General features: G+C 56.0%; 1 protein-coding gene across 10 annotated transcripts in view; it reads left to right on the top strand.

Moving 5' to 3' along the window:
• The window catches only part of SEPTIN9 (septin 9), a 143532-nt gene extending 120553 nt beyond the window's left edge, over positions 1-22979 (top strand). For 4 of the 10 annotated variants that reach the window (XM_063351877.1, XM_063351879.1, XM_063351878.1 and 1 more), the window contains exons 2-10: positions 2068-2259; positions 6273-6401; positions 6813-6894; positions 7512-7649; positions 14532-14649; positions 17264-17359; positions 18265-18361; positions 19811-19862; positions 20696-22976. In XM_063351877.1, the coding sequence (XP_063207947.1) occupies positions 2100-2259; positions 6273-6401; positions 6813-6894; positions 7512-7649; positions 14532-14649; positions 17264-17359; positions 18265-18361; positions 19811-19862; positions 20696-20831 (1008 nt within the window). In that variant the 5' untranslated portion in view covers positions 2068-2099 and the 3' untranslated portion in view covers positions 20832-22976. Of the gene's footprint in view, positions 1-2067; positions 2260-6272; positions 6402-6812; positions 6895-7511; positions 7650-14531; positions 14650-17263; positions 17360-18264; positions 18362-19810; positions 19863-20695 lie in introns of all 10 variants that reach the window. The other 6 variants (XM_063351870.1, XM_063351869.1, XM_063351872.1 and 3 more) reach the window with 2 other exon arrangements.
• Positions 22980-23498: the final 519 nt, after the last annotated feature.

Genomic DNA, 23498 nt, shown 5'->3' with positions numbered 1-23498 from the left:
CTGCCGGTGACAGCATATTTTCCACGTGGTTTAGTCTTTTTTTTCTTTTTTCTTTTTTTTTTTTTAGTGGTATGTAGGGATTTTTTCCACTCTTGGCCTTGTCGTTTTGGAACGGGGCTAATTTGGGATTTGCGGCGAGACCTTTGGCACGCTGGGGCTTTGCAAGGGGTGGCGTGGCAGCGCGTTGCCAGCTGCGCGAGAGCCTGGGTCCGAGCGTGCCCAGGAGCAGCGTGTTGTTTCCCTGCGTGGCAGCTCCGGCGCGCTTGCTCCCTAACAGCTCTGTGTGTGAGTAACGCTGGTCTGCACAGCCCGGGGTGGAGGGTTGGAAAAAAATATTCAAAAGTGACCCAGCAGTGTTTGGGATCAGTTCTGGCTTTGCTTTTTATGATTTTTCTATATTTTTTCCTGCTTGGCCTATATTTGAGCGCCTGGAAGCGCACTGTGCTCGCAAGAAGCGAGCGATTCCACCTTGCAGACCCCAGCAGGGTCCCATCCCACGCTGCTCCTGCGGCTCCTGCCCTGTTGCCGAGGGATGAGGGATGATGGGCTGGTGTTTGGAGGAGCCCCTTTGGACCAGCCACGCTCCTACAGACAAATCCCTTCGGAGGGAGGGGGAGAAAACCAGGCAGCACCTCATCAAAGGCCAGAAATAACAGTGGGGTGAGGAGATGAGCTGCGAGCTTGAAAGAATGAGGTTGAGGACTTTGCAGTAAGTCCTTTGCAAATAATAATAATAATAATATTTTTGAATTAATAATAATCAACTAAATAATAAATAAGCTTTGCAGAAGGCTTAACAAAAATAAAATGCTTGCTGAGGCTGGTGGCTGCAGGGACCCGGGCATCGATCAGCAGCAGCCCGGGGTGGGGAGGGCTCTCCGGGGTGTGTTTTCCTAAAACCTGCCTCTCCGTGCCTGCCTTAGAGGAGCTTTCCCAGCGTGGCTGATCCCTCCAGGAGCTTGCAAGGACCAGGCTGAGCCTTGAGTATGCTCTGCCTTGGGGATGCTTGCTGTATCGGCTGCAGGCGATGCGGAGCAGCTGGGGCTGGGTGGGAGCAGGTTGCATCGCCCGCCGGCGCGTTGGGACAGTTTGTCCTTCCCGGCAGCTGATATTCCTGCCTGGGTCCCGGGGCAGTGGATGGTTCCCCGATTTTTGTCATAAAGGTGTTAAATCAGGCAGTAGGCGTATGTCTGCTTCCCCTGAAGTGCTTTGCTAACCTGGAGCCGATTGAAGGGGAGACGAGCGCCCTGTCTCTGCAGGAAGCCAAAGGGTTTGGGTTCGGCAGAATTAGCGCGGGACCATGAAAGTTTCGGCAGAATTAGCGCGGGACCATGAAAGTTTCGTGGCAGCGCGGGTGTTGTCTGGCGTGACCCGTTTTGATGCAGACGCATTGGGTTTTTGGTTTTTTCCGTGAGAAGTGAGCTGGGGCCAGCAGCCTCTGGAGCTTGGGGAGGGCACGTGTCGGTAGACACCGAGGACTTTTCTGTGTCTGCAGAGCCATCCAGTTCCCCGAAACGTGGCCACGAGGCATTCCCACCAGCAATCTGCATAGCGCTGTAATTACAGTGGGACGGAAGAGCGGGCAGGCTGGGTACAGCCGCGAGCCTTTAATGGCAGCGCCTGGGCACAGGGCCGTGTTGCTAAAAGCCCTCGTCACTTGCTAAATAAACGCCTGGACTGGTGCCGAGGGCTTTCTCGGCGCTGGGTCCCGCTCCGTGGGGGCGGATCAGCTGCTCATGGGACCTGGTGTGCTGCTCCCCCCGTAGCAGCATCCCTTTGCTGTGCTCAGCTGCGGTGGGCTTGCCGATGCCGGCAGGGATCAAGGTGAATCCAGTAAGAAGGGGAATCCCCAATTTGCTGTAATTACAGGCAAAGGAAGATGCCACATGTCTCCTCTCTCTCAGCCTCCTGGTTCCCTGAATCCCCGTGTGCTGGTGTTAGTAGTGGAGACGCGGCACTTATTTTATTCCCGCTTCAGATGCAACAGGCGGCTTCTTTCATTCCCTGCCAGGAGCAGCATCCCAGCGCTGCCTGCCGCCCCTGACCACCCTCTCTTTGCCTCCGCAGGTCCAGAGGCAGTTCCCAGCCACGCACCCGGAATGACGGACGCTTCACGGGATGCCGGCCCCAAGCAGCCGGCGCCGACGCGGCCGGAGAAACCGGCTGCAGACTTCGGCTACGTGGGGATAGATGCCATCCTGGAGCAGATGAGACGGAAAGCCATGAAGCAGGGGTTCGAGTTCAACATCATGGTCGTGGGTGAGTTCTTTTCCTTGCACCAGCTGCCCGCAACGTGCTCGGCGAGTCGTTTTTGTTCTTCTGCGATGATGTTTGTCCTCTCTGGAGCCTCCTCAGGAGCTGCAGCTTGGGCTCAGCACAGGGGTCTTTGCCTTAGGGGTCAGCAAACCCCGCTCCCGAGGAGCTGGCTTGAATTCAGCTGTCGTTAGAGCTGGCGATGGGATGCGGCCCATGGTCTCATGCATCTTCCCCACGTCTCGGGGTGCGTTACCCACAGTCACGTCCCCGAGGGGAGCGCCCCGAGGGGTGCCGGGACTCACTGGAGCCTTGCAGAGAGCTCCTTTGCCTGCTCTCCTGCGAGCCCTGCGCTGGCTTGAGCAGCCAGGGAGCATGTTAGGGCTCAAGGGCTTGCACCAGAGCCCCAGTCTTTGCTGGCATTTCTAGCAATTTGGCTAAAATTCCTTCTTGTGAGTTTTCTTGTATTTAAGAGATTGTGCTGCGTAGCTCAGACAGCAGATGCCACCGCGGTACAAGTACCAGGGAAGAAATGCCACGTGTGATTTACTGGTGGGAATAAAGACCAGCAAGAGGGTTTGCGTGGCTGGGTTGTTCGGTTTGAATGCATCTGCTACCGGTGGCACCTCTGGGGACCTGCAGTGTGGCACAGGGGCACATGAGAGTGTCCCAAAGGGTGTCCACATGCAGGGAGGGCGGGCTGGAAGGTTGCGTGTCCAAATCCCGCTGCCTGCAAGCTCTTCTTTTTTAGTTTTCTGAGGCTGCAGGGTGGATGGGATGAAAGAGCTTTAGTTCAGCTGGAGGCCACTGGCTGCATCGCTGCTGCGCTCCTGCAGCCCTGGGCTCCCACTGCACCAGCCCCAAATGCTGGGTATACTGGAGAGCTGGGCAGGCACCATGGGAGGCCGTGCAAGGGGAAAAAGGGAAAAGAAATGAGCCTTTTCTACATTTTTCCAGCTATCGGTGTCTGACTTGGTCCTGCGGAGCCCCTCATGTGAGCTGGGCTGCGCGGTCAGCAGCTCTCCCTGCCGGGATCCCCCAGGGGAGGTGGCGTGTTGGTGGGAGGTGGTGGTGGGAGGTGGTGGCGTGGTGGGAGGTGATGGGGTCTCACCCATCCCGCTTCCTCCTGCGAGGAGTTGCGTAGGGCTGCAGGTTTGTACAGGGATGCCCATGGGGTAAGACCCCTCCACAGCCCTGGGGGGCTTCTTGGGATTACAGGAGGGCCTGATCCAGACTTTGCTGATTCAGTAAAAGATATTAGGGTGCTGTAGCTTCCCAGCGAGCTCTGCTGATGCTCTGCCTTTCCCATTTTGATATTTTCATACACCAATTGATCTATGGGGAGGGCTCCCCAGGCTGGGAGACCCCTGCAGACCCTGTCGCTGCAAAACCAGTTCTTGCAAGGTTTTTTAACAAGGCCAGCTCTTTGCTGCCAGCGGAGCAGCACTCCCGGGACAGAGGGATTCCGGCGCTGATCCTGAAAGTCCGCAAGTGAGATTGCATGAGCTGAGCCCCCGTTTCCCTGCCAGAAGAGGCACCCGTCCCTCTGCAAGCAGGCTGTGCCGCGGCAGCACCTCGGCTTTCTGCTTTGCAGATGCGGAGGGATGTTGAAAGAAAGGGCCCGGCTTTGCCTTGGCAGCGCTGTGTGTGGTATGAAAGCCCGTGCTTGCAGCGCGGCTGGAAAACATTGTTCTTCCCTTGGCAGGCTCTGGGCTGACTGTTTACAGGCTGGGGAATTCGTGGCAGCATAAACAAGTCGAGCTCTGGCCCTCCCAGAAGACGCGGGGAGGGATGCGGGAGGAGCAGCGCCTCGGGGGGTGCCCCGCGGGGAGGGGATGCTCTGCTGAGGCTGGGAGGCAGCAGCCAGCCCTCCTCCTGCGGCGGCTCTCCAGGGAACGGTCAGGCTTCCAGGGATTGCTTTGGGTCCTTTATTCCTGTCCATTTATTTATCCTTGCATTGAAATCATTGCAAGGCCTGTTTTACAGGTGGGAGATGCCAGGAGGGAGGTGTCTTCTGCAGGGGAGGTGGGGATGGAGAGCCACGGCCAGCATCGGGTCACCGTGCCCACGCTGTGTCCTTGTGATGGGGCTTTTTGAAAATCCTCTTCCCTGTGTATCAGCATCCCTGTTCGAAAGGGTTTTGCCAGCCTAACCAAGGCTCTGCGAGGAGGCTTTGGGATGACGTCAGGTTACCCCCGTGTTGTCTAAGGTGGAGGTGAGAAAAAAGGTCTTCGATTAAAAAAAACCCAAAGCACATCTTTTGTGTTCGGTTTTTGGTGCAGAGCAGCTGGGAGCAGAGGAGAGCTGGCCGGGCACAGTGAAGATCAGCTGCTCTTTCCCCCCCTGATTTCAGCTCAGGGAAAGGCGCTGGGCTGCAGTCCGGGGAGGTGGGAGCGGGCCCACGCTGCGCTCGGCCAGCACGTCTCCGGGGTGCAGCCCCATCCTTTGCTCGGCGAGGCCAGCCTGCAGCTGCGGTTTGGAGAGGCACATCTCATCCGTGGCTGACGACGGTTCTCGCCTCTGGTCCCTTTCCAGGCAGTGCGGCTCCGGCAGGTTGGACAGGCACGGACGCAGAGCGCGACTGCCAGGAGCTGTAGCAGCGTGTCGCACCGCTTCCCCCCTCTCCCCACGTGCTCCATTTAAGGATGGAGTGGTGCAACAAGAGCTTTGCTTTGGTTCGCTGCATCCACAGCTCCAGACCAGTTTGTGCTTGGCCCTGTGTGTTTGCAAGGCAGCAGAGGACCAGGAGCACCAGCCCCCAGCCTGGTCCGTGTGTTTCTTCTACAGCCCAGCTGTGATAGTGGCTGGTGAAGAGGGTTTTCCTGTGCTGGATGGCAGCGTGCCATCGGTAGCGTTGCAAGCTCAGCTCCAAATTGCTGTTGGGTCAGGGAGCGGGCTGGCCAGGAGGTGATGCCCAGTGCCGATGTACTGGTTGACCCTACTGTTGGCTTAGCATTGGGTGCCTTTGGCAGCCTGGATGGGTCGGGGTGCTGGAGGAGGTAAGTGAAATCCTTGCTAGCTTCATGCTGAGATGCTCGGCGGTGCCAGGGACGTGCCAGCAGTGGTGCCGTGATAACTGGCTGCAATGTGGCCTGGCAGAACGGGGCCCAAGGGACCCCTGTGGTGTGTGTAGGAGCTCTGCAGTGATTGCAGGGGGCACAGGACATCTGTTCTAAAGCTAAGTGTGTGCTCCCTGGGTTTAGAGGAGTTTCTCTGTTTTCTTTGCTTTGGAAAAATTCTTCTCTGAGCTCACAGGACAACTGGTTTGGAGAGTTGAGAGCTGCTGGTGTCCTTTTCTGTACGGATTGACCTCAGCTTCGGGATATAAAGCATAAAAAAGCTTCTCTGTAAGAGATGGTTTTTTTCTGAAGTTGTGGAATCTGATGTGCTTACTGGGACGTCGTTTGTGGGACTGGCCTGGACCTGCCTAAAAGGGTCCTTGCAGCCAGCTGGTCCGATTGCAAAAGCAAGTCCATCCGGGAATCAGCAGTGGATGCTGCAGGGATGAGGTTTGGAAGGCTGTTGCTGCTGTTAATCCTGTCCAGCTTAGGGCTTGCCAAGCGGCTCCTAAGTCTTCCCTGTGGAGCTGGACAGGGGAGGTTGCAGGAGGGTAAAGGCACAGATGTGTCGGGATGCTTCTTCCTGGGGTTTCCTGGTCCCCGTGCCCTTCTTCAGGGCTGCTGAGTGTCACTGCAGCCCTTAGAACATCCCCAACGGTGTCTGCCTGTCCTCGGGGTTGCTGTGATTTCAGCTGGGTGCAAGGAACCAGCTCTTGCCCTGCTCTCTCCCAGCAAGCCGGCTGCTTTGGAGCTAGGGAAGGTTCTTGCTGCCCACAGCATCCTCCTGCCCAGGGTGGATTTGAGCTCCTGGAGCCGAGGAGGCTGCAGGGGAGCAGCTCTGACCTCCCTCCCGCGGACCCGGTGCAGGCTGAGTCCATGAGCATCCCCATTCTCTGGCCTCTGAAAAAATAGCCCGGAAATGAGTGAGTGCTGACTGTGGTTTATCCTGCTCTTTTCCAGGTCAGAGTGGCTTGGGGAAATCCACGTTAATCAACACCCTCTTCAAATCCAAAATCAGCCGGAAATCTGTACAGCCGACTTCTGAAGAGCGGATCCCCAAGACCATTGAAATCAAATCCATCACTCATGGTGAGGCTCTGCAGATCCCACCTGGTGCTGTGGCTTTTGCTCTTGCTCTGCCTTGCGTCTCCAGGGGCTTGCAGGGGTTGTGGGCCTCCGTTAAACCTCCACTCCCTTCTCTCTGAAAGGGCTTTGACCATCCGGAGATGCTTACAGGGCTGAGAAAACATCTATTTTCTCTTTATCCACCAGCATTGAATTAACTGTGATGGAAGGGAACGCTTGAGGTGGCCATGAGGGTTAGCATTTCAGGGCAGATGTGGTGCTGCGTCCCTTTGGGAGGGCTGATTTGTGCCTGTGAGAAGCTGGGAAGGTGGGTTTCTCCCCTGGGGACAGTCTCCAGCTGATTTTGGGAGGGCAGGCTTGGCCAGAGCTCCCGTCGACATTTGCCGCATGCACCGGCTTTCTTCTCCGTTTCAGAGATTGAAGAGAAGGGGGTTCGCATGAAGCTGACAGTCATCGACACCCCGGGCTTTGGAGACCACATCAACAACGAGAACTGGTGAGCTGGGGACCAGTGCGGAGGGAAGGCGGCCCAGCCCTCGGGCATCCTCACCTGGTGCTGGTGCCGAGGGCCGTACCTGGTCCTGTGCCACCCACGCTCCGTGGGGAGCCGGGGAGAGGGCTGTTGTGGGTGGCAGCGTGGTGCCATGCTCCCCGGGGCTGGTCACGGACCCTGCGAGAGCCCACAAACGTCCTGCTGTTCCAGGCATGAGACAAGCTTTGTTTGTGGCTGGGAGCAGCTGTGTGCCGGCATGGCCGGTCCCCGGACCTCGCTCATGTGGCTCTGAAGGGTGAGCCCTGCCAGGAGTCCCTGGCACAGTGGCTGGCTGTGCGGGATGGCCCCCCCGGGCCGGGGCAGGGCTGACCTGGCCGGCTGGTGGCAAGTGCCTTCTCCTTTGTCACGACGGGATGCGAAGAGCTGAGGGACTGCCCTGCTCAGCAGCCAGGTGTTTGAGTGTGGTTTGGGTTGGTTGGTTTGTTTGATGGGATTCTGTAAGATGCTGAGCATCCCCGGCTCGGCGGGCTCTGCTTCACACAGTCAGGCCAGGTGGGAGGGTCAGGGTGGTCCAGATCCCTCAGGCAAACCCAGAGTCCCGCGTTCCTCCCTCTCTGCAGCTGGCAGCCCATCATGAAGTTCATCAACGACCAGTACGAGAAGTACCTGCAGGAGGAAATCAACATTAACCGGAAGAAGCGGATCCCCGACACGCGGGTGCATTGCTGTATATACTTCATCCCAGCCACCGGCCACTCGTACGTACCCTGCCGCCCGCCCTCACACCCCCGGGCCTTCCCCCTCCTGCCTTCGGTCTTGGGCAGCTCAGCCGCCAGGGTTGTCCCTAGGATTCCCCCGTGCTTCTTGGGGACTTGAGGAGCTTGAGGACAGTGTGAAGCTGTCCTTCCTAGGGCTGTAGGAACTGGAGACCTCACAATAATGCAGCAGAGCTGCTGTACTCCCAAGGAACGTGGCGTTTCCTCTTCCATGGGGCCATCAAAGCCTCCCTGAGCTCTGGTTAGCTGCTCGCTTTGCTTTGGTCACCTTGCTTGCTTGACCGAGGATGGACACCAGTCACTGAGCTCTCAGATGGGACGGAAAGGCTGCCTTTGAGAACAGAGCATTAATTTTCTTTGCTGTGCCCCTGCCTTTGTAAGGGGAGAAGCCGGTTTTCCTCACGCTACCGAGGGAGCAAACACCCTCACCCTTTAAGGGTATTTTGTGGGTTGTTTGACTAGTCTGCAGGTGGGCTGCAGTTTGTTTAGTGCCGAGCTCTCCTGGCTCTGGCACTTCTCAAGCGACAGCATCAAAGGCCCAGATCTTGCTCTATTTTTTTTTTTTTTTCTTCTTTTTTTTCCTGAGGCACATAGCGCGCAGTGAAAATCTGGGGCGCTTGAAGTGTCTTGAAAAATGTGACTTAAAGTATCACAACATGAAACGAGACCTAAGTTTCCTTTTGATTTGTGTCAATTCCTTCCACTTCTGGCTCTGTCTGCGTGGGGATTTTTTTGGGGGATCTGTTTTCAAAAGTAAACTTGAGCCGCCAGCGCTGTATTAATGTCAGCCTTTTCCTCTTCCCCAAGCAGAGATTTATTCCAATAGAAAAGACTTTGTTTTGCTTCTGTCAGTGGGTAGACCAAAAATGCATCCTGCGCTGGAATAAAATGACTGCATGAGCCAGTTATGCTCTTCTTGTGTAACCGGCTGTCGATGGGGAGCAGAGGGGGCCGACGAAACGTTTATGGTTTAATACGATAAAGCAGAAAACGTTTCAAAGGGAGATGACGTTTTTAGGCCAGTCTAGCGTGTTGGTCCCGCTTATCTCCCCCCCGATCTCCAGACCCTGCCGTGGCAGGTTGGGTGTTGCAGTGTTTGCTGGGCCTCCAGCTTTTTCTCATCGCTTTGGGTGTTTAACCCTTAAAAGCTCATCCAGGGCTTGGATCCTGCAGATACGTGACCAGCGTGGAGGCTGGAAGTTTTGGGTGGTGGCAGCTGCCCTCCCCAGGCCGTGCGGGTGATGGCGTGGAGCCCCCTCCCCGTGTCCCCCACCGGAGCCTCTTCCAGCCGAGCGCTCTGGTTTCTCTCACCCGCCGGCTAACAGCAGTTGCGTGGAAGTTCAGCTGCTTTTTTTCTTTCTCTCCAACGAACATGTGTTTCCAATATCCGAGGGAGCCCAGCGGTTGGAGGCCGTTGTTGCTGAGCCCGGCGCTGATCCTCCTTCCCCGTAGCCTGATAGCCCGGCTGGGGCCAGCGCTCACTCCCCGGCTGTGGCTTGTGGGGGCTGCACTTCCCTTGCCCTGGTGTGAGAGCCATGCGTCCCCTCCTGCCACGGGATAGAGATAAGCCGAGGAATGAGTGAAGGGGGGACAAACCCCACTGGGAGGGAGAAATTGGTGGGAAATTTTCCTTCTCCAAGAGCTTGAGCAGGCATTGGGTTTCCTTTCTGCTCCCTAGTGAAGCCCAAATTACGTCTCTCATCATCACGGATGGGCTTTCCCAACGCTGCCCGTGGTCCGTGGACACGAACGGACAACGTGGCCACCTCTCCTGAGGGCTGGAGCTGCTGCAGCAGCGCTGGTAGCAGAGGTTCCTGCTCATTTTGGAGGACAGTAGTTTGGGAGGCCATGTCATGGGGTTGTCACACGATGTTAAGTGCAGGTTTGTGCCCCTGCTGAGGCAGGTGGTCCGTGGTCCCACGTGGAAGGGTATGGGGAGGGCATCAAGGTTGCTGCTTCGGTGCTTCTGGCTTCACTGGGAGGTGATGGGGGGCACGGCTGGCATGGGCAGTGGCTCGTAGTGCTGCAGGGACTTGCCCTAGGGACAACCACTGCGGAGGACCCCACTGTGCCCACATGGCGCCATCCGTGCGCTCCCTGTGCTGCTTGCCATCCCGGGATGCTTGGTGCCATCCGTCCCGGGTTAGGACTTGCACGGGGCTTGTTTGCGTTGCTCTCACCGTGGGACACAACCAAAGCAGCGGTGAGTTGTGTCCGTCTGTCCCACCACGCTCGCATGGTCAGGCACGGCAGAGGACTCGGCACCCCTCCCCTGGCACAGGCAGGGGCTTCCCGGGGCTGAGCCTGCCGGGTCACCGCGGGAGAGCTTGCTTTTTTCTTAAGTAAAAAGGGAAAAAGAGGGGATAAAAAGCAAAGTTAAGAAAGCACACAGATTCAGAGGCTCGAGCGGAGGGTTGCTCGTCTCCATTTCAGTCTCACCCTCCTGTCTGGGCAGCTCAAGTGTTAATCAACGGATTAATTCAGGTTTCTGCTGCTGTCTCCCTTTGCAGGGAATTTGGGGCAGGCTTTGCAACCTATCTAGTTTGCACACACCCTGTCTTTCTTGTAACACTCCCGTAAAACCATGTTTGCAAAGGCTAAGTAATGTGCTGGCAGGGGCTTTTGGCTGCAGCCGCGCAAGCCCTGCTCGTTGCCACCCAATAAATATCTCCGCTCTGACCCCTCTGAAGCACCGCTCGGCTCCGAAACGGAGCTCTCAAACACTGCCCGGCCTCGGCAGCCCTTTTCTGTGTGTACCAGAGCTATTGGCAGGCGGAACGCCACCCACTGCCGCTTTCCCCACTGGCTGCCCCTCTCGGGTCCCTGGAGCAGGCTGGTGGGTCCTGGTGGTGGGGCTGGGCGGCTGCTGGGCGCTCGCTGGTATTTGCTTAACGCACGGTTCGAATTCTTGCCGCTAGTTTGATCTGGGGCACGACCAAAAGGAAATAACTTTGCAGCTCACCATGAATTTTGATTCCTAGAATGGCATTTCAAGGGAACCAGCAGGAATGAGCCTCTGCTTGCATCCTGTCCGTGCACGGTGGCTGCGGGCCATGCAGAAATGACGTGTGGCTGGCCTCGATCACATGTGCCAGCCACCATAATGTGTCCCCAAGCCGTGATAACGTGTACCCGGCTGCTCTGTTTTCCCCATTCCCGTAGCAAGAGGGGACGGGGGAGCAACCAGCGCTGGCTGGGGTGGGCTGGAGCCTTTCTTGCAGCTCCTGCTCCATCCCACTCCCCTTAGAGCTCGTCCACCCGCTCCCAGCAAAGCCCAAAGTGTGTATGTGTCTAGTTGCAAGTTTATAATATCAGGGACCCTTTGGGGAAGGGGAAGAAAAGAGATGCTTTTTGTTCTTGAGCTCTACCTTCTCTTTTGTGATCTGCTTGGAGCAGATTGCATGCACACGGAATGCAGTAACTCGCTTTCTCCTGCTGTTTTGTGTATTTGTAGATAAAAGGGTTTCGCGGCTAATCCTCGCCAGGTGCTGACATCGATGTTTCGTGCAGGTGAACCAAGTTCAGATACTCATCAGCGGCCACAGCGCTGTTCCTGTGGCTTTTCCTGGGTTGGTGGTGGCTAAACACCAAAACTGGTCCCTGCAGACGCCAGCAGAAGCCCCTGCTGTCCTGGGCTGTGCCTCACAGCAGGAGTTTAAGAGGAATTAGGTCTGGGCTTGCTCCATCGTGACCTTGTCTGTGTCTGCCTGGGTCTGCACAGGGCTAGTAGTGCAAATCAAGCTTGTGATCACCTTAAGCCAGTTATTCTCCTTTGGTGTCTTCACACGAACGTGACGTCTAGTGACAGGTCTTGTTCTTAGTGAAAAGAATCTCTTTTAAGTACTCTAGGGATTTTTGAGGCCACCCAGCGGGAATTGGTAGAATATCTAGAAACTTTCAAAATACTCTACAAACATACAGTTGGCTCTCCTGGGGGACCCCTTGGTTCCCTCCCTGTGCGGGGAGGTGCCCATGGGAGGTGACCTCCATGGATGAAGCACTTGCAGAAGCCCATCAGAGCAGAAAGTCGTGTCAAAGGTACCTTGAGCTTTTCTGGCTTTGGGTGCAGAGCATTGTGGGACACGCTCACTGCGCCTGCGTGGGTGCTGGTGGCCATGGGCAGAGATGTGGGCTGGCTCTGGCTCTGCCTCCTGCTCTCGGGCTCACCTCCGGCATCCTCTGGGTATTCGTGAGGGCTCGGTAACAGGGTTCTTGCGTATCAGTCGAGCTGAAACTCAAATGTTTGGCTGATTGTGAATTCCTCTGCATCAGCTACACATGCATCCCGGTCTTCACTCTGAAAGAAAAGCTGATGAAAGAGGCAGGAACACAGTCTCAGTAGGGAAGAGGCTTTTAGAGGGGAAAAATTGTTTGAAAAATAGCAAAGACAGAGGAGGGGAAAGAAGTCTGCTGGGAAAGGAGCATAACTGCATTACTTCCTTGGAGGTCTGGGAAGTACATTATGCAGAGCTCCAAACAATGTTTGCCAGCAGCAAGTCTGCTTAGATGTGTCCATGGGGGTTTCCTTGTGTTTTTTTCTTTTTTTTTTTTTTTAATTGCCAAACTCTTTGTTTCCTGGGGCCCAGGGTGATCTATGACTCCTGAGTTTGTGTTAGGAACTCGTTTGTCCACACGCTAACGATGTGCTCTGGGCTATGTGTGTGGGGAGAAGGTCCACCTGGCACGGTCCAGCCCAATCCCTTGGAGAGCAGTGGGTTTGACCATGAGAGGGCTCGGCTGGGTCACCAGTGCTGGCTGCGCCGGAGCAGCCTCAAGCTGCTGTTTTTGGATCAGCCAGAGCTGAGCGGGTCTCTCCGCGCTTGGACATCCCTCCCTTGGTGCTGGAACTGGGCAGGGGTGGCCTCATGGGATGGGGACGCTGTCTTGGTGACTGCCAAGGAGCAGGATCAGCCCCTTCCCCTTTGCAATCCTGTGTCTCTTGTTGGGTTTGCAGGAGCCGTACTGGGTCTGCGGGAGTCTCTGAGCCCTTTGTAGAGCCCAAGAAGACCATGGTGGGGTTTGGCTTGAGGTGTTGGCAGTAGGTGCTCTCTTGGCCATGTTCTCCCTGAGTGCTCTGCTCTGCTCCATGTTCCCCCACGCAGGGCTCCTGCTGGGTGCCTCATTACACCTGACCATTTTAGGTCACTGTCCCATTTATTTTGGTTTCTTCCCTGTTGCCACGGGCCCCTGGTTTGTGGCACAGGGCTGGTTTGCCCTTGGGGAGATCTCATTCTTGGCCCCTGGAGCCTATGGCTTCTCCGAAAGGTGACTTCACCTCTCTTTGTCCCAGTTTCACCAAAGATGAGTTGGGTTGTGTCCTGCTGGCACATGCCACCACCAGAGATCATGCGGATGTATGAATGGCAGAGGTGTCCCTTTGCTTCTGGGGCCCAGTTGACCTTCCTGCCCCTTCCCTGTGTGCTTTCAGCAAGGGCTCATTTCAAACTGGCTCCTTAATGCATGAGCACCCCGAAGGTGTTCCTGTACCCTGGTCTCCCCTGGGATCTCCAGGTTTCCTTTTTCAAGGCAACATCTTCTCAACTGTCCTGCATGGGCATGTGTCCCCATCACCTCCAGTGCCATCGAGGGGGACCTGCAGCAAGTGGAGGTGTCCCAAGGAGGGCTTTCCTGTAGCTGGTTTGGGAACGCCCAGAGGTAAAAACACCTTCAGGGAGGACGGAGGAGGGAGGGAGGGTCATGGCCAGGCGCCCTCATCGCTGTCTGCAGCTGGACTGCAGCCCTCGGCCGCAGAGCAGCGTGGCACCGGAGGTCACCTCGTGCTGTCAGCGGGAGTGTTTAGCAGGGAGGGATTTCCTGAGGGGCTGATGGTTGGGCTTATGCAATCTCTGCAGCTTTCTTCTGCTGAGACTTTCGTCATAGAGATTTTTCTGACGTTTTTGCCCTCTGGGCCAAGCAGCATCTCTTCTGTGCCGTGTGAGCCCCGGCAGAATTAGCAGAGCCTTTTTTAATCCCAGCTGATGGGTGCGAGATGTGGTCCTGGCTCGTGCACGACATCGGGCTGGTGCTCGGCGCAGGAGGGAGCGTGAGCAGGAATAGTCACTCGTGAGCGTTTCACATCACGCTGTCCCTGGCTGGCGGGTGGCAGCGGGTGACAGCTTGGACGGGACTGCAGGAGCTTTCATACTGTGGTCTCTTCCCGGCTTGATTTGTACACCACGGGCGGGCTGGCCCCACAGCCAGCATCACCCGTGCTCTCATCTGGCTTTGCCAAGGACGCACGTAGCTTTGGGCAAGTTCCCGCAGTCCTCTGTGGCCCAGCATCTGTGCAGAGATAAAAAACCTCTCCCACTACACGGAGCTTTGCCGGGGTTCACAGGCAATAACGGGGCGCTTTGAGAGGGCAATGTTTTAAGTCTTTGTCTGCAAACCTCCTCTGAGATGGACGCTTGCTGTCGTGCTTTTAAGAAAATGTCTTTATTTGTCCTATTTGAAAGGAAGCGATTCCCTCTCTGCATCTAGTCATTGAATGCCCCCTCTCTGCAGGGGGATGGCAGCAGCCCCACGCCTCACTAGTGGTGCGCAAATCCCTCGATAGGATGAGGGGTAAGATAGGATGAGGGGTAATGCCTTTGAACTAAAAGAGGGGAGATTTAGATTAGATGTTAGGAAGAACATTTTCGCTGTGGGGGTGGTGAGCCCCTGGCCCAGGTTGCCCAGAGAAGCTGGGGCTGCCCCATCCCTGGAGGGGTTCAAGGCCAGGCTGGACGGGGCTTGGAGCAACCTGGGCTGGTGGGAGGTGTCCCTGCCCAGGGCAGGGGGTGGCACTGGGTGATCTTTAAGGTCCCTTCCAACCCAAACCATTCCACAATTCTATGATCCCCTTTTTTCTGCTGTATTTTTCAGGCTCCGGCCACTAGACATCGAGTTCATGAAACGCCTGAGCAAAGTGGTCAACATCGTCCCCGTGATTGCAAAAGCCGACACGCTAACGCTGGAGGAGAGGGACTACTTCAAACAAAGGGTAAGGGGCTGGTGGCTCTTATCTGGGCTCCCATCTCTTGTTCCCCATCCCCTCCTGCCCCTTTCTCCCCCCCGGCAGGGCTGGGAAGGCAAGCGCCTGGCCGGGAGCCCGGCGCATTCCTCCGGCTGCAGCTCTGAGCGATCCCACGTGGCCGGAGGGAAAGGCTTGCGCTCCAAGCAGTTCCTTGTGTTTCTCTTGGATCTTTGTCAGTGTAGGATAAGTTTCGAGCTCTAAGTCTCTGGGCCTTTTTTCCTGCCTCCTTTATTATTGTTGTTATTTTCAGGCTGGTTTCTGTTCTTTTGGGAGGTAGACGGTGCTGCACGTAGAGGCTGGAAAAGCCATTCTGTGCAGCATCATGCACTGATACAGGAACCAGGCAAAAAAAAAAATGTGTGGGCTTGCTGAGCTCAGCTGGGCAAGATTTATGGAGGAAGCAAGGCATGAAATTCCCTTGGTCGGGGAGCCGAGGAGGGGCTGTCTGAATCCACAGCAAGGCATGGGCTTTCCTCCATGCATGCAAGCCTGGTGCTGCTGCGAGGTGGAGATGCCCCGCTTTGGGGTTCGGTAAGGGGCTATAAATCTGTTTGTGTAGCTGATGGACGTGGCTAGAGGCGCGGTGGCCTCAGCATCCCCTGCAGAAGTAAGCAAGCCACCGAGCTCGTTGGCCCATGAGGCTGAATTGCAGGGAAGTGAAGGGAATTGAAAAGGGGTCTTGCCAGAAGGGCAGTTTTAGGGGCCACCTCTGATAGGGATGTGACGTGCAGTTGGGTATGGAGAGGACGGCACATTGGCCAGGGGTTGCTTGATGCCTCTGTGCAGAAGAGTGTGAGCCACCCTGTCCCACGCCGGTGTCTTCCCAGTTCTCGATGGGCGGGATCAGGCACTGAAATATCCAGTCTGGTTTGGGGGCTGAGTCCAATCTCTGCAAGCAGTTCCCTTTAGCAGTGAGCTAGAGGATGGCTGGAAAAAACAGGTTGCCCAGAGAAGCTGTGGCTGCCCCATCCCCGGAGGGGTTCAAGGCCAGGCTGGACGGGGCTTGGAGCAACCTGGGCTGGTGGGAGGTGTCCCTGCCTAGGGCAGGGGGTGGAATGAGATGATCTTTAAGGTCCCTTCCAACCCAAACCATTCTGTGATTCTATGAAATGGAGCCGAGAGGTAATCCAGGCTGGGCTTAGTTGGCGCGTCGGCCTGTTTTCATGGAGATCTGCGAGGAGCTGGTGCGGGAGGATGGGGGTGTGAGTCCTCAGCGCTCCATCTTCTCTCTGCAGCGGCTTTTGCTGACTGCTGGCTCCGTTGAGAGGTTACGAGTGCTCATATCTGGGTGTCTGTGGCTAGCTGGCTAGTTCTGGGACTACAAAGTCAGTCTGGGACCTAGAATGTCATCTGGGCACTCTCGGCTGCTGATACCATCCTTGGGGAGACCTCCTGGCTCGCCCGCTCTGCACCGGCTCAGCGCGGGATGAGCTTGCCCTTTCTCTAATTACATTCCTGATTGTAACCAGACCCCCAAAATCCTTCCAGATGGAGGGAGAACACGTAGCCATGTGGTGTGTTTGCAATGTCCCTTCTGCAAGGGGCTCACCCTCCCTACGCTCACGGCTCTGGATCCGCTGATGCAAACGAGAGGGCAGGTAATTAGTGCAGGTGGGCACAGGCCGGCACCCTTTGCTCCAGCGCGCCTGCCTGCGTGCTGCCAAAAAACGGAGCCCCATCTGCATCTGGGGGTGTAGCTGGTTGGGAGAGGCGATAGGTTTGGGGTTTGGATCGGGGTGGGCAGGCGATGGAGAAGCACCAGCCTGGCTGCCGGGTGCCTAGCTTGATGCCAGCGCTGCACTAGGCTCGTGGAACGGGCTCTGAGGCCCTGCGGAGTTGGCTTTGTTGTGTTGTGCCCCTAAAAATAGTGTGCTGGGGGGTGGGAGGCCGGCTGGGGGGTTTCTTTGGGTTGGATCCACTTCCTTCGCCAGCCTGAAACGTGGGGCTGACGCGGAGTTCATTGCCATAGGAAGGATGGGAGCGGGGACACAGGCTGTGTTTGGGTTTGCAGCTTTGTTGGAGAAGGCTGATCCTCCGTGCTCCCCGTGAGCTGAGCCTCCACCCAGGAGGCAGACTTCGGCATCTCTTCCCCTTGCACAGAGGCAGTGTCCTTAGAGGCTGCTCTTCCAAGCTGTCTATGTCCGTGTCCCCTTGGATCAGGCGCTGCTGTGACTCCTTTTCCAAGGAGCATAAGCAGACACCAGAAAGCAACTTCTTCACTTGGGGTTACGTGCCTGGCAGCGGCATTCCCCGTTGCCTGGTGCAGCTTGTATTGTCTCAGTGTCTTTTTCGATCCCAGAGCAACGCCCAGCTCGTGTAACTTCATCTCCCTCTCAGCCTGAACCGTGGCTCGGGACCAGGTTCTCGCAGAGATTCCAGGGCAAGCGTTTGGTAGGTGTGTAGCAATTAAACACAGGTCTCTGTCCCCAAGGAGGGCAGTGTTTAGGATGGAGAGGGAAGATGTTGCTGCTGGGCGCTGCTCACAAGAGCCCCTTGGGTCGGCTGGGAGCTGCCGCCATGCTGGGAGTGCAGATGCTCTGCCTGTGTCTTCTCCACATGTTCTTCTGCTCTTCTCTCCTAGATAATGGCCGATCTGCTCGCCAATGGGATCGACGTGTATCCTCAGAAGGAGTTTGATGAAGACTCTGAAGATCGGCTAGTGAATGAAAAATTCAGGGTTAGTGCGTGGTGTTGCGGGTTGGATGTGCTTGGATGGGCCCTGCACCTCTGGATGGTGGTGATGGCCTGGACAGTCTTTGGCAAAGGGCCTCTATTTTCTTTCCAAAGCTGCTGTGCCTCTGTCCAAGGCGTCTGCCCACGTCCTGGGGCCGGCCCTGAACCAAGGATCCTGCCAGAGCTGAGAGCAGGGATAGAAAGAGGGTGAGGAAGGTACCTGGGGAAGGTGTCCTCTCCCGTCCGTGCCGCTGCTCCTTCCCCCAGCCCCGTTCCTCAAAGGTGCCCTTGGCCGATAGCGGGCAGGGAGGTCCTGTGGCCCCTTGTCCTGCCCCAGGGGCAGGGAGGGCCAGTGTCTGCCCGTCCCTGGCGAGGGCAGCAGCCTTCCCAGCACCTGGAGGGAATTTGCCCATAGGCTGTTCTGCTTTCCTGGCTGTCAATTCCTTGCTATGGGAAGTACCTAACAGGTTTTTGGCTCAAAAGAGTGAATTGGGCAAATTCAAGGAAGAAAAATGTCTTTTAGGGCCTCTTAAGTACAAAGACACCACCTTGGTTTGGGAAATGACTGGGTCACAGGTTGCCAGATGCTGGCGGAGATTCCTATCCTGACACCTTTGCCCTGGCTGTGCACTGGTGCCTGCCAATAAGGTGCTGGGCTAGAGTGGTTTTGGACTGGTTTTGGACTGGTTTTAGACTGGGCATGTGTGCGAGAGATACTGCTGCCCGCGTCCTGGGCTGCCCGTGGTCCCTGGCAGGCAATACTGCTCAGGAGCATCAGGGGCAGACCAGCTCATCCCATGAAACTCCTTCCTGAAAACAGCTTGATGTAGGACTTTTCTCGCCAGCTTGGTTTCCTGATCGGTTTTCAGGAGGAAAACATGACCTTTTTTTTTTTTTCTCTTTCCTCAGGAAATGATCCCATTTGCAGTGGTGGGCAGTGACCAGGAGTACCAGGTTAATGGAAGAAGAATCCTTGGAAGGAAGACCAAGTGGGGCACCATTGAAGGTACCTTGTCCTTGTTTCCCTGCCTCCTGAGCCCACCTCCCTGCCCTGACAGAAGGTGGTGAGGTCCAAAACCAGCAGTAGAAGTCAAGGTGTATATAGTGCTTCCCTGCCTCTCCAAATAAAATCACTTTCCTGTTTTGGACTAAAACCACCTTGGCCAATACTCCTACACCGAATTCCTGGGCCTTTGTGCAGCTCAGGAAGCTGCTGAGTGCCGGAGGGGACACTTCTGGGTGTCTTGTCATCCTGCCTGGCCTGGCTTCTGCTGGTTGCACAGTGAAACGCCTAATGGCTGGATTTGAGGGCAGTGCTGATGTCTCTGTGTCTTGAGCCCACATTAGAGCCTTTCCCCGGCATCCGTAGGTCTTTGCACCCTCCACCATGCACTTGGCTGGTGACCGTGTGGGATCTCTTCCTTCTTCTATCTTCGTCCCGTCAGCATCTTCCTTTTCTGTCCCCCATTTTAAGTCATGGTTTAAAGGTTGGATGAAGGCTCTTGACTCCAGTGCATCTACACGTTTCCCTGTCCCTGACAGCCAACTGGCATGTCTCCAGTGCCACCACCCCTCTTCTCTTCCTCCCCTTCATTTCATAGGTTTCTCTCATTTATGAGTCTTTTTAATAGGAATCCTGTGTTGAGGGATGGCTTAACACAGATGCCAGGAATAGCAGCGTATTTTAAAGCTCTGCTGCCCTCTTGTGCTCCGTCCTTGGAAGTTCTGAGTTTAATGGGACTCATTAAACCCCTCACCTTCTGCATGTGGCATCTGCCTTCGGGATGGGGAGAACCCAGGACTCAGCCATGGCCTGTTTGGGTGGAAAAAACATAAGAAATGGAGTTGATCCTCTAAATTGAAATGCCTAGTAAACCGCGAGCTGTCAGACTAACTGTGGTGGATCAACACCCCTTGATTTTTCTCTCTTGCGAGCACTCTTGCTTGCCCCCAGCCCTGTTCAGACAGCAGTAGCCTTTGTCAGCAAGAGGTCGTGTCCTGGGGCAGCACCGGCAGCCCGGGCAGCAGTCTCTGATGTGCAGGATGCTCATGGTGAAGCTATAGATGAAGCTTTGGTGGAGCTGTGCCCGGCACTCATTGCAAAGCTCACCCTGTCCCTTTTGCTGCCTTGTACGGGGCCCACTGAAGCTTGCATTGGTCCAAAGTGGGGGGTCACTGTGGGAGATGCTGCTGGGAGCTCCCTCGTTTGGTGGGAGATGGTGGGAAGGGACTGGGAGTGCTCAGTCAGCCAGTTGGTTGTGCTGAGCTGGGGCAGATACCGGGGTAAATCACAGCAAAGAGGACTCTTGAGTCCTGCACCCACCGCCTCTGGGGATAAGTCCTCCTCTCAGCCCTCCACATGCTAGTGAAGCCCTGTAGAGTCCTCCTTACCCCAAGTGGTTGCTGTACTCCTGCCAGGGGTGCACGCTGATGGGTTTCTCTCTTTTCCTGCCAGTGGAGAACACGACACACTGTGAGTTCGCCTACCTGCGGGACCTCCTCATCAGGTCAGTAGGACTGTGCCCTGCCCCTGTAGCCTTCGGTCACCAGGTGGCATCCAAAGAAAGGCGAGAGCCCAGCCCAGCTTGAAGCAGCTGCTGCTTTGCTCTGCTCGTCCATCCATCCATCCATCCATGCAATGGGACATGGATTCAGAGGGATTTTCTCAGCTGCGGTGCTGAGTTGAGGGAGGAGAGGAGCAATGGATGGGTCAGGACAGACCCCAAGCTTGCCAGCAGTGCATGGTGTGGCTCCAGGTCACCTGAAAGCATCTGGGAAGCCCTTTGGCCTTAGTCATCCTTCGACAGCCCTGGGTCCTACTTCCAGTCATGAAACATCACTCTCAGGATGGTGCCGTTGGGTCTGGGCAGTTGCCGGTCCCTCTTGAAAGAGGTGGCCCTGCTGCAGGGGAATGGGGGGCTGAGCCCCCATGGCTCGCTGGAGGGGACATTGGGCTCCTCCTAAATTCGTCTGCAAGATAAACTCTGCACACCCGAGCTGTTGCTGGCAGATCGCTCTGTGGGGCTTCAAAACCTTGCCCCAGGGACCTGCAGGACCAGGGTCTTCCCGAATGGGTGTTACGCAGCAAAGGTTCCCGGGTACCAGAGCATGGACTGTTGGTACCAGTGAAGGCTTCTGGTCTTGGCTGCCCATAATTGCCTTTGCTTCCATCCCATGCCCTAGAGATACCATTAACCAGTAAAACGGGAGGGGAAATGTGGTCTGGAGGGGGTGTTTGAAAGCAGAGGCTGGGGGGTGCAAGGGGTGGGGGTGGCGGAGGCTGGGCTGTCCGAACCTGCGCCCAGCGAGGTGCGATCGCTCCCGTCTCCCTTTCCCGCAGGACGCACATGCAGAACATAAAGGATATTACCAGCAACATCCACTTCGAAGCCTACAGGGTCAAGAGGCTGAACGAGGGCCAGAGCTCGCTCTCCAACGGCGTGGCCGACAAAGAGCTGGTGGCTAACGAAATGTAACCGTCTCGCTCCGTAGCCAGGACCTTGCTCGCTCACGCTCGCTATTTCTGCCCTCTTCCCCCTTTATTTTTATATAAATCCTCTGCCACTGTCCCTCTTCCCACCCCCCAACCCCTTGCCAATGTTAACTGACCAAATAACCAGACGCCGTCTCTGTCGTGCGGAGCGGGGCGACCGCTCATCCCCCCCCACACCCTGTTTTGTGACCTGAGTTTTCTTCTCAGCCCCCGGGTCCAGCGTCCCTGGGCTGGGGACCGTCCCCCCTCTACCCCCACGGAGGTCGGGCTCTCGGTGGCCCCCAGCGCTGGCCCGACAGCCGAGCTCGGGGGAGCAGATCGGTGGGGCCGGCGGGGTTGGGGTGTCCCCGGGAGCCCTGCCTGCCCCTCCGTGCAGAGGCTCTTCTCCGTCCGATGAAGGCAAGGGTTTCTCCAGGTGAATGTAGCCTTCGGAAGCAAGGTACGGTGGTATGAAGAGAGCGAGATGGTGCCATCCTTGTCTCCTGCCGCCTCCTCCGAGCCCTCCGCAGCCCTCCGGCACCCGCCAGCCCCCAACCCAGCCCCTCTACCCTGCCTACTTGCAATAAACTGGGAGTGTTTAGGTGTCACCTCGCCTGTCACCGACCCCCGGCCAGGCAGAGCGACCTGCTTTGGGAGAAGTGCCTTTTCAGACTGTTACCTTGCAATAGCGGGGGAGAGGGAGAGGGAGGGCTTTGCCTTGTCTGTCTTTGCGGGCTGCAAAGGGCCTGCGACACGTAGAGACTCCTTTTCCCTCTCCCTTGGACCAGAGAAGTGGCGATGTCCTGGGAACACTTGTATATTTATTTTTCATACAGTTGGGTGGGGTTTTTTTCCGCTGAAGGCTCGGAGTATGTTTGTCCGAAGGGGGCTGAGAATGGAACGTCTCTGCAAAGCGGTGGTGGGAGGCGGAGGGTTGTCCTGTCCGACCCTTGTGATTCTCGGGCTTTTCCCTACGTCAGAGGAGGCTGTTGGGTATTTTTTAATTTTTTAATTTTTTTTTTTTAATTAATTTTTGGATCCCCTGTGTGACGTGTGTACGTGTAGCACGCTCCTCTGTTTTGCTGGTCCTTGCGCGAGGGGACGGCGCCTGTGCGGACTGAGCCCTGCAGCTGTGGGGAGGGCTGGGGTGGCATTTGCGGGTGCCGTGACCCGTGGCCCCCCTTGCTCTGCCCCCTCCCCCATGCCTCCTCTTTCAATGAGTCTCCAGGAAATAAGACCCTGCGGGGGGGTCGGTTAAATAACGCCATGCCAACGCCATGCCAGAGGAGCGGCTGGTCCTGGAGCAGAGCTCTGCAGTCCCGTCCCCCGCCACCTCCAGCTCCGCTTGCCTTTGTTGTCCACTCCGTCACTCTCCGTGTCCTCTCTAAGGGATAAAACTTTCCGCAAATCACCCTATTTTGGGGCGGGGGGTGTCACATACTAAAATGGCAGCATGTCCCGTCCTCTAGCGCTGGAAGGCACCTGCAGAGCCCACCCCGTGGTCTCCATGGGGGGCAAAGCCACCTTCTCCAGCGCAGGTGACCGGGAGGCTGGAGGAGGTTGATCTCATCTTGGTGGGGATGCCCAGGTGATGTTGCTCAGAGGAGGCTTTGCAGGGGGTCCCCACACATGTCTGTCCCCCGCCCCCAGCAGCCAAAGGGGGGGGCGGCATCGCGAGGAGAATCCGCTCTCCCCTTAGCTCATATTTCCCCCCCCAACAACAGCACAACAGAGTTGTTGAGGAAGAACAACTATCTACTTGCTGACTTGCTATGTTGTAGCAAAAACAAAACCCCCCCAAAAAAGTGTATTAACTGAAAATATATATATAATTCAAGCGTTAAAAAAAGACTACGGAAGGGGAGAAAAATCTCTTGTGTGAGGCACTTCTGCAAATGTCATCTTAAACTTTATTTTTTTTCCCCCTCTAGTCGATATTCAAGCTGGGCCAAGCAAGACACGCCGCTTTCTCCTTTGTAACCTGATTTATTTTTTTTGGAAGGAAAAAAAAAAAAAAGAAAATAATACAATAAAAAAAACCCTTCGTCCTGATCTATTAAAATGGCCTTTTGGGGGTTATAAGCATTATGACAAATTTAGTCCATTTTTGTATAAATAATAGTGTTTAATATGTATTTCCCAAAATAAATGTTTTGAATGCAAATAGAAGGAGGCCTGTTTGGAAATGTCTGTTCCCAGCCCCGGTGTCATCGTTTCTGCATGGACCCCACGGGGCTGCGGGTGATGGCGGAGTCCAGCTCCAGGGCTGCTGTGCTCTGCTCGCTTTGGGGTGAAGGTTTGATTTATTCCTAACCCCCTTGGCTCTTCCTACGGTGGACATCTGCCCCAGTTACTCTGCAAGACGCTGGAGCTGCTGGTGCTGAGCGCTGTGGGGACCGAGTGCCCTGGAGACTGAGCCAGCATGCATATCCCAAGGGACGCAGGTGATTTCCCTCCATCGGCTTCCATGGGGAAGCTGTTTCCACTGCAGTTGCTGGTATTTTTATCAAGAACTGGGTTGCTCCTAGTTCAAGGCCAGACAGCAGCTTGCATGTCACGCGAGCATGGCTTTGGCTTCGCAGGCAGATGGTCTTCAAAACCTTTTGCAACTGCGGGGGCGCCCTTGGGATACTCTTGGAATTTGGCTTCACTTTGAGGACTCATCTTCCTG

This window comes from Chroicocephalus ridibundus, chromosome 14 (genome assembly GCF_963924245.1).
Source record: "Chroicocephalus ridibundus chromosome 14, bChrRid1.1, whole genome shotgun sequence".
NCBI lineage: Eukaryota > Metazoa > Chordata > Aves > Charadriiformes > Laridae > Chroicocephalus > Chroicocephalus ridibundus.
Note: the sequence above shows the minus strand (reverse complement) of the source record. Positions and strands in the feature narration are given on the sequence as shown.